This window comes from Polypterus senegalus, chromosome 8 (assembly GCF_016835505.1).
Source record: "Polypterus senegalus isolate Bchr_013 chromosome 8, ASM1683550v1, whole genome shotgun sequence".
Lineage (NCBI taxonomy): Eukaryota > Metazoa > Chordata > Cladistia > Polypteriformes > Polypteridae > Polypterus > Polypterus senegalus.
This window is the reverse complement of record NC_053161.1, coordinates 94949149-94959247: the sequence shown is the minus strand read 5'-3', so window position 1 is coordinate 94959247 and position 10099 is coordinate 94949149. Positions and strand designations below refer to the sequence as shown.

At 39.7% G+C, this 10099-nt stretch overlaps 1 protein-coding gene across 4 annotated transcripts in view; it reads left to right on the top strand.

Annotated features, from left to right (window-relative positions):
- The first annotated feature begins 1327 nt into the window (after window positions 1-1327).
- LOC120534137 (hepatocyte growth factor-like) overlaps window positions 1328-10099 on the top strand; it is a 94971-nt gene continuing 86199 nt past the window's right edge. For all 4 annotated transcript variants that reach the window (XM_039761455.1, XM_039761456.1, XM_039761454.1 and 1 more), the window contains exon 1: window positions 1328-1561. In XM_039761455.1, the coding sequence (XP_039617389.1) occupies window positions 1513-1561 (49 nt within the window). In that variant the 5' untranslated portion in view covers window positions 1328-1512. The remainder of the gene's footprint in view (window positions 1562-10099) is intronic.

Genomic DNA, 10099 nt, shown 5'->3' with positions numbered 1-10099 from the left:
CCTTGTCTGCTAATTAAGAACAGTTTTTTTTTTCTAATGAACAGACAAGTGAATATGGCTCTGAAGTAATTGCTCCCATTCAGCATTCAGTGTTGTCAGCACTTGAGTAAGGGAGCAAATTCTAAAGAAAACGGTGCATTAGAAAGAAAATGCCAAAGAAAAGAAACATTGAACGTTTTGGCAAAAATAAAAATATTTTAGAATTTATTAGAATAAGTGAATAAAAAACGGTAGGTCACTAAATAATAAGATCAACTAAAAGTATGGATGATAGACTGATTGTGAAATCGGTTGAAGTAAAAGCAGCAGCCGCGGGAATCCCTCGGGGCGGAACATGGGAACCAAAGGTATATCAGATGTAGGGAGACTCAAGTGCATGGGCACAGTTAGGCTGCTACTGTCTCTTTGGGGACAAGCCCACATGAAGTACCTGTTTTATAAATAAGTAAATATTAAAATATGTATAGGTTTTGTTCCAAGTCTTTTAGTAATTATACCAGTATATAAAATATGTTAAAATGTACCAGAGAAAGCTTGACAATAAATCAGCGCACCTATAAATGTAGTGCAACGAGTTGAAGGGATCGACATTGCCAGCACGAATCAGACCTTCCTCTAGTTAAACTATTTGGCAGAGCAGTTACATACAACACTCCTTATTGCGGCGCTCGCTGCAGACGCAATGCTCACGGTGTGGAATGTGCGCCCCCCATCTTCAAAAAAAGTTTTTTTTTTCCTCCAACTTTCCGACTGCTAGACAGATGCAGGAGGGAAGCTTAGTTCAATGCTCGATGTTGTGTTCTCCTAGTGAGTGCGTGGGGTAAAGACTTTACCGGTTACAGTGAACTGGTCTGTTGCACTGTCCGTCTCTTGCCTTACCTTTAAATAGCGGTTTGGGACAGGCACCCGCTCCCCGGCCTTTATAAATTTGAAACGTGCATGTTCAGAAAAGGGATGGATAGTTTACATTCACGCAAAACCTTTAGTTAAAGAATCGACCAGCCCTGTCACCCAGTGTCCGGTATAAGACGTACTGTACAAAAGTGAACATCAATTCAGTCACCGGCACGTTTAATGTGTAGGCAAAAGGAAAACGTTTTTGCTTTAGCGATCGCATTGAGAAAGTCACTGGTGGGGCACTCGTAAGACACTTGCTGAGTGAATGACCACCCACAAGGGTTGATCAGCATCCGACTGCGGCACACGTCTTAGCATCTAACTATTCTGGTGTTGGGTTCCCTTTAAATGTTTTGTTACTGGACAGGGGGAGGGGTAACGGTGTGATGTGTGTGTGTGTGAGAGTGAGAGAGAGAGAGGAGATGGGGGATTGGGAGGGGGAGGTTGAGCAGAGGACAGCTCCTTCCAGTAAGGGGAAATCTTAGCTCTACGATGATTTTTTCCAGTTAATCATCTAAGGCGACGGTGTGATGAGACCATAAAAGCGGGAGAGAAGCTGCTTGTCGGGCGCAGTCGTTGCGGAGCGGCAGGATTTGCAAGTTCACAGGCAGGATCATGTGGGCGGTGAGGCTAGCACTGTGTTTTGCGTGGCTACTCTGCTCAGGTGAGTTGAAAGAAAGAACGCAGCGAGCGACATTGCCCGAGTGGTAAGCCACGCATGCTTGCCCATGCAGCAGTGTGGGACTTTTCTGGATGACGACCTGCAAAGATGACTCTTCCGCATTACCCGCCGCAGGCACCTTGCTTAAGATACACTTAGTGCACTTCACTTTCTGAATACGTGATTCATAGGATTGCTTAGTTGCTGTCAGTTGGCTGATACAATAATTTCCTTTGGTTCCACTAAGTGTTTTGGCGAGCTGTATGAGGCATTTCAATCGCATCGCATTTATTTACGGCACTCGTCTTCAGCGGTGTTTTTTTATAGAGCCACAGGGACTGCTAATGTGCTTGATAAACACCATAATGACCTCATTATTCTTTCTAGGAGCACGGTGGCATGGAACTTTGGTAGTGTCACTTGGTAGTGTTGGATGAACATGCGCTTCCCGAAGGGTATCCTTCACTGAACTTTCGGTAATGACATTAAAAAGTGAAAAAAGCCATCGGAGTTTCACACGGTTGTATTAAGCTGATGCTATTTGAGGTTTCGCATTATTATTTACACATTTGCTTTTGTTTAAGCGTATCCTCCGAGTTAGCAGATGGTTTATCTTTGGTGCGATCGCGGGAGGAGAAGTTCTACCTGGGGCACATCGTAACAAGGGCGCCTTTGCGCTCGTCTTTCCTCTCTGCTCCAGGGGCACATGTGTCCGTCTTCGTTTTCTTGTCACGCCACCGCACAGACGTGTTCAATCGGTGAATCCCCTGCACCTATCTGTCAGAACAACAGAACCCGTGGTCAGCGCCTGGCACCCCGTGAAGCGTCCACCGCCACTTGTGCTACACTATTCTGTTGAGAGTTGTTTCCTAGAAAGAGCGGGGACCGCTGTGCACAGAATGAACACAGAGATTCCTGACAAACAGATCATGAGCTGTTGGGCTCCTTTAGCTTTAGGGAGCTGCAACATCAGTTGACTTAAGCGGACACTGAGGGGTCTGCTCCAAGTTTATCACCGATTAACGAGACGCCTTGTTCATACTTTGATCATCAGACTTTGCGGGGCAATACAAGAGATGCAGGATGTGTTTAGATCTGCCCGCGTTTTAATGTTACTGACTACTTTACAGAGTTGGATGCCAATTGGAATTACAGTATCTGCCTTTTTATACTAGCGCACTAGTAGCTTATGTCACACAGAAGTGAGACTCTGAATCCGCTTGCATAAGAACGGTGGACCTTCAGTGCAGGTTTCTGCATAGTGCCTTTGCTGGTAATTGATCACTGTGAAAGACGCTATATAAAAAGATAAAATGCGGAGTGGAACATTAAAAATATGAACGTAGTTTTGGGCTTCAGACCTCATGTTAGTAATATAGTGGAGAACATCTCATTAATTGAAATAACTCGTTTTGTGTGTTTTTGTTGTTAGTTGAAAGCCTTAACTTTTGCTATTCTTTTTAATTTTATCATTTTTATGTTGCTGTTTGAAATATCTTAATGTCAAGCATTTTTATAACACACTCAGGTTTGAACTGCTTTCTTGGCATGAATAAAAGGATGAGAAATGAACGTTTAACTGCGTTTATCAGAGTTGGCACAATGCCTCATTCCAAATTCCCATCCTGCACACTCAGCGTGTGTCTGTGTATACACGTGCGTACATACTGTACATGTGCCTGGCATGTAGTTGTGCAAATGGGTGCTAATATCCATCTAGTTTTTCCAACCCACTTAACCAGTTGTATATATTTTGTTTTCTCATTTGTTTGATTATATGCTAGGTGACATGGTGATGCAGTAGATGATGTTGCTGCCTCATAGTGCATTTGTGGGTGGCCTTTGCATATTCTTTACTTCCTACATTTTTTCCAGCTAGACAGCCGGTTTCCTTACAGAGTACAAGTACTTATGATTAGATTGGCTGGCATATCCAATATGAGTACCTGGACGGTTCTGTGTACTCACTGTTTTTTATTATTATTGTATTGCTATGAATATTAGACTACTTCCCTCTCTTGCTTGTCTTTTTTTTTGGCCATGGATTCATCAAAATGCTTTTTAGAGTAAAGATTGATCTCCTTGTGTATAGGTGTATTTTCTTTCCATATCTCTAAAAGCATGCAGGCTATTCCATGTTAGCTCCGTCTGAGCCTGGTGGTGAACTGGTGTGTTGCTCAGGGCTGCATCCCCTTGTGCAGCCAGTGCTGCTGCTTGTTATGGGCTCTCCTCCAATCTGACTTCCATTAAGTGTTTTGAGAATGTTAGGTTGATATTGTAAGATCAAGTCTAAAGTTGTTAGATTTATCGTACTAAGTATGCAAACTGTAATATATTATCTTTTATAATCAAGTTTAAATGATAATCTTATTAATTGATTATTGGATAGAAATGTAGAAAAGAGAGGAAAAACTACTGCATGTAGATGTCACAATCATACTGTAAGTATCGTTTATACTAAACAGTATCATTAGGATAAAGAAAAATGTGTAGTTAAAGTTTGTTTTTTGTTTAATGCTGTTTATATATTGCATTACTCCACTGTATACATGACTAGCGTTACCCAGTGCTGCTCAGAGCTGTGGGCATCAATTACATTTCAGAACGAAACATAGCTTTGGTGTCTATGGGGAATCCATGCAGAAGTTCATGGAAGCAGGGTCCGCGGTGTGGATTTATATACCAGACAAATTCAAGCAGGGGTCCTCTGCAGTGCCAGAGGTGAGGACACTGACTAAATTCTGGAACAACACATGGTCTCCCATCTTTCCCTGTACAAATCTGTGGAACATTTGGCAGAGATGTTCGGCGGTGTGGATTTATGATTTATTTAAGACAATCACAAATGCACATTCAGCTTTATATAATATGTTAAGAAATGAAGTAAAAGTACTTCAAACAAAATGCAAGAGTTTATATTTGAATTACTTTGAAAAAAATATTGCTAAAGGAAATTAAATTACTTAACGTTGTTGATTTGGCGTTACTAACAAAAACTAAGCTGGATCTGTCAACTGAATTTTAGTTATAAGCAAAATGGATTTTGCAAACGAAAACCACAAACAACTGTACTGCTATGCCAAGTAAAAATGATTTGTGGCTTCCTTTGTTTATCTGTGTTCATTTCCATCTCAGTTGCTGTTTTAAATCCAGATTGGCACTCTCAATTTGACACCTGGCTTCCTTGTTGTTTTTTTGTGTGACAGGTTCCCAAAGAGAAAATGTAACAAAAGTTTCACGCTTTTTGTCGTTGAAGCCAAATTAAACATGGCACAGTGACAGACATCATAGTCAAACTAATCTTGTTTTATTTATTTTTTTGTAATCTTATATCCTTATATATCAGTGTTTACTACCAAAGCCTTGTTCCCTGTAGACTCTTGTGGCTTTCCAAATGTTTAGGCTTATGTTTGCAACAGTCTTTCCCAGTGTTTTGGTAAATGTAGCATTCAGTCTGCCTTCCCTGTCTGAATTCCTGTTAACAACTGGTGACAGATCTAGCTCACTGGGGGAAGGATTCCATAGTTGAGAGCTTTATTTAGTGTTCACTGCTTGTTTCCTCACACTGCAAGCTGTACATCGGAGGTGCTGATGGTTTTACAATAAGGATAAGAGAATTGGCTGCATTCATCATTATTCCTGTGGCTTGGTACAGTATGTCACATAGTGGCACACCTGTTTTCTGTGTGCTGCACTTCACCATTTAAAAGCATTTCCGTTATGGCTGGTTTTTAGTTGTCATGGTCAAACCCTCATTACTGCTTCTTTCCCAATGTCTTATTTGTTAAAATAGTATAAATAGTTTGCAACAGTAGTTTGTGTCAAAAGCTTTACACAGAAAAAATGTTTCAAGCTAAATAGAATTATGTGGTATGAAATTAGCTAGTGGAAAATAATACCTATAATTTGAGGCATTTTGTTTTCATCATTTGACCTTTTCAAACTGATGTCAATTTGCAAATTTTGTTGTATTATAAAATATATGGAAAAAATTCCAATGCAAATCGCTATGCATGGTGTTTCTGGTTATATTGAAAATCTCATTGAATTGCTGTACTTAACAGCTTATTTTTAGCTTCACAACTACTTTCTGGCAGTATTCACTCAGTGAAATGAGTAAGATATAAATATTTTGTTGTCAACAACAGCATGTTTTCCTCAGGGGGATATTTGGATTATCAATAAATCAAATGATAGTCTCCAGTTCTAAGTTCAGAAATGAGCAACTGGCTGCACACAATGTCTTTTGCGCTCACTGCTGGTCAGTTACTGTCTCACCAAAGCTTGCTGTTCGCAAAATGGTGAAAAGTAATATCTTTCTAATATGCTGATCACCTGCACATTGACACTATTTTGTAATTTATATTTGTAATTAATTTGAAAAGATCTGTTTTCACTAGTAATGTATGACTCAATCAAAATTGGCTGGTTTTTGCTTGTTATTGTAAAGTTGGAAATTGTCTTGTAATTGGCTGATCTGGCTGCTGGATTTGTGATGTACAGTATGTTATGATGGGAGCATATACGGTACCAGCAGAGCACAGTAAGTGGAACTGCTGACGAAATTAACTGCTATTTGGAAGTAGTTGAAAGTGACAGAATAGCTATCTGTAAAGTTTATAAGGAAAATGTTCATCATCGTGGATTTAAAGCAAGATGTTTGGTAAGACTAATATGACTAGACGCTTGCGGGTAGGTACATCCCTCAGCTGAGTGTGCCAACTTTCAACACTGTAGTGAAAGCAGTAAAACCACTAAGGGACCAAATCTGTTTAGGCATCAGAAATGGCACTGTTTTGAAGAGAAGCAGAAATATGACAGGGGCAGCGAAAAATCAAAGTGTGTTACTAATAAGATAATGGAGTTCATTGTATTAAATAACCAAGAATTTCCTTTAGTAGAAGATCTGGGATTCCATAATTTAATTCAGCACTTGGATGCATGATATGCTTTGCCAAGCAGCAGATTCTTTTATGACATGGTGTTTCTTGAGATGTACATCTCCAGGTCCTCTTATGTGCAAGACCCCCTTTAGAGGTAACTCAAGTCAAGTCAAGTTGGGGAGCATGCACTGGAACAGTGTGTTGCCGCACCCACTACACAATGAAACAACTCGGGATCCTGATTGGCAACCCCCCAGGCAGACCTGTGGTCCAGTCCCACCCTCCGAAAATGACCGTCTATCTGCCGCAGCCAGGTGTTACTTGGGTGACCCCTTGGCCTGGTCCAGCCACTCTGGTCCTCAATAATGAGGATCTTAAAAGCTGGATTACCCTCTGGGAAACGCGCCACATGGCCGTAGTGTCGTAACTGACGCTCCCTCCCAATGCAGGTAATGTGCCTCATTCGGGACTCCATGAGCAACTGCTCATTCGACACAAAGTCAAACCAACGGTACCCAAGGATTTTCTGGAGAGACTCAGTTGCAAAGGAGTCCAGTTTTCGTCTCAGGTCACTTGATAGCATCCATGTTTCGCAACCATATAGCAAGACAGGAAGCACCTGGACTCTAAAGACTTCGTCCTTTTGCATAGATATCGGGAACGCCACACACCCCTATCCAGCAACCTCATGATCCCCCATGCTCCCAATTCGTCTACTGACTTCATAGAAAGAGTCACCAGAGACATGTCAATGCTAAGGTAAGCGCACCTCTCGACAAGGTCAACAGTCTCTCCGCAGACAGACACACTGCTGACAGCTGTGCCCAAGAAGTCATTAAAGACCTGAGGTAATACAACCTCAATAAATTTTCAAAGTGACATTTGGAGCTCTGGTGTGAACGCTCAATGGATGAGCTCTGATTTCTACTAAAATAAAGCTATTCTAGATGCAGAAGAACTTTCTTACTCACTCATAGAAGTGACTTGACTTGGATTGGTACGTACTCCACACTGGCAGTTCCCTTTGCTGCCCCTACGAGTATCGTCAGGTAATATTTGCAGACCAGCACCGGTCATAACATAGGCTCTACTACAAACTTGTATTTAGAAAACAAACAAAAAATAAAAATCATTTTTGATGAGCTTTTGCATTTCCAAGGCAGTCCCAAAACCCAGTCTGTAAAATAGTTTCAGCATATAACTGCATTTTGGGTATTTTAGTTGTAGGACACATTCATGCACAGTCACTAACTCACTCTCACCTGGTCAGTTTTGAAGTGGTCTATCATCTTCACCTACAGTTAAGAAAATTTTAAAAGTAAAAGTAATGTTTAGGATGTGCAAAGAGACTTGTGACAACTGTGGGATGAAACCCTTGCAGACAGTTCCTGGGGTGGGGTATAAATTCATCCCTCTAGGAAATCACACAAAAGGGTACTTACAATGGTAAAACAAGACATGTTAACAGTCAGTATTGTTGATGGCATTTACTAAGAATTACCTTGAGCCAGGATATCATATTTAATCTACGGGCACTGTCACCAGCGGTTTGGGAAATATTTTATCAAGAAGGCACAAGCTGAAAACCCAGCCAGCCACTGCCGAAATGCTTGTACTTAAACGTTATTTTTGGATAGTGCTGACAAACAAGAATATCACAGTTGTGTGCCAGTACATAGATAAATACTGACAATTGAATAGACAATGCTACAGACATAGTTTTCCAGCCAGGCATACAGCTGACAACCTTGCCAGGAAGCTAACTGTTACAGTGTAGACATGGAGAACAACATACAGTGTGACTCTCATATCCCTCAAAATATTGTGGTCACTAATTCATGTATCATCATAACCAGACCCTTGCTAGCTTATTTGGTTTATACTCTATAACTCTCATTTAATAAAGGATATATCATAATAATAAAATAATACATTTTATTTATATAGTGCCTTTCCCATGCCCAAGCCGCTTGCATGCATCTTAACCATAGCAAGAGACCATTTGAGTATATCCAAAACATTATTAACGTCAGAGGAAGTGTTCTCAGATACCAGACTAAGTTGGCAGTGTAGATGACTGACATCAGATCACACTGGTATCATATTTTAAACATGTAAAAATCTCATTTTACTCATATAAACAGACAGTTTGTAACATATTTTCATTCAATGTTAAAAAAATGAATTCTCCCAACCTTATTGTATAAATACTCAAAATTTAGTATTGGCAATGTATTCTTTGACCATTTTCTGAGTTAATAATTAGAGCATCTCTTTTAATGAATAATGAGTATTAACCTATCAAAGTAGGGCTATCCATCAGTTGTGATCAATATTTGCATGCTTTGTTTGAGCTGTCATTGTTTTTATCTGAAACCAAGTGTCACTATAGCTTATAATTTGCCAAGAAGCTAACAAGCAAAAATTGTCTGGCGGTCACTAATTAGATTTGCATAGTAATGGAAACTTATTATCCTTTAAGTTTTGCATGCTGCTCATATTTCATGATATGTTCCATGAACCTTAACTGCATGATACACAAATCTAGAGTTACAACTGGTGACTCTTTTCAGTTTAGTTCTTTTTGAAGTTGTCTATAAAGTTAACCTTTATGCTTTTCAGGATTTTCCTTATGGGATTCAGTTCATTTGGAGAGAAAACTGGATTCTGTTAATGTTTTTGGTGTTTACTGTTGTGTGGATTTGTTGGCTTCTTTTTTTAAAAAAAAAAAAACAAAAAAAAACAAAACAATTGTATATCATGAAATAGCACAATGTAATGGCATGTGCTTAAAACCAATAACATAAATGTTGCCTTTAGAATGGTGCTAGAGGTTTTCTGACATTTGTTGTCTTTGAAGATAGCATGAGAGCAGGCTGTTTCATGTTACTAGTTCACTGTTCCAAGAATCACAGCTTGATTTGTGCTCTGGACACTACCAACATGGGTTCTTTCTGGGTCTTCTACTTTCCTACCATATTTCAAAGATTGCATGTCAACTGGTCACTCATAATTACCTCAGTATCCATAGGATACTCTGTGGTATCTCATCCAGAGTTGGATCCTGAATTGTGCCCACTGCTATAAGGATAGGCAGCAGCTGATAATTCCCTGTACTTGAATTCAGTATTCTGGAACTATGAGGCAGCGGTGCTAACCACTTCCAAACCATCTCATTTTTTTTAAACATTATGGTTAAGAATATTTGTAAAATTAGTTGGTTGCATTTGCACTTGTGCCAGTAGCTGGATTAAATAAAAATATATTCATTCATCTGCATAATTATTTAGCTAGTAATAAATAATACATTAGTTAATAATATAGACAAATGACTTTCTCTACTTGCTTACTTGTATTAGAAAAAAGAACCACTTGTTGAGAACATGCGCATCATTATAATAGAATGGTGACTTCACACTGCTGTTTCACTTCCAGTTTCCTAGCCTGGGTACTGGCTCTCTGGAAAGCATGCTTTTAATGTCTTTGTGGGTTTCTCCTTGAGTACTCGGGCTTTCTCCCACATTACAAAGATATGTGTTAGGTTAACTGGCAACTCTAAAATTGCCTAGTATGGATGTACATTAGTGCTATGTTGATGGAGTAGTGTGTTGCCCAACAATCAGTTCCTGCCTTGCACTTGGTGCCTAAACTAAAAGAA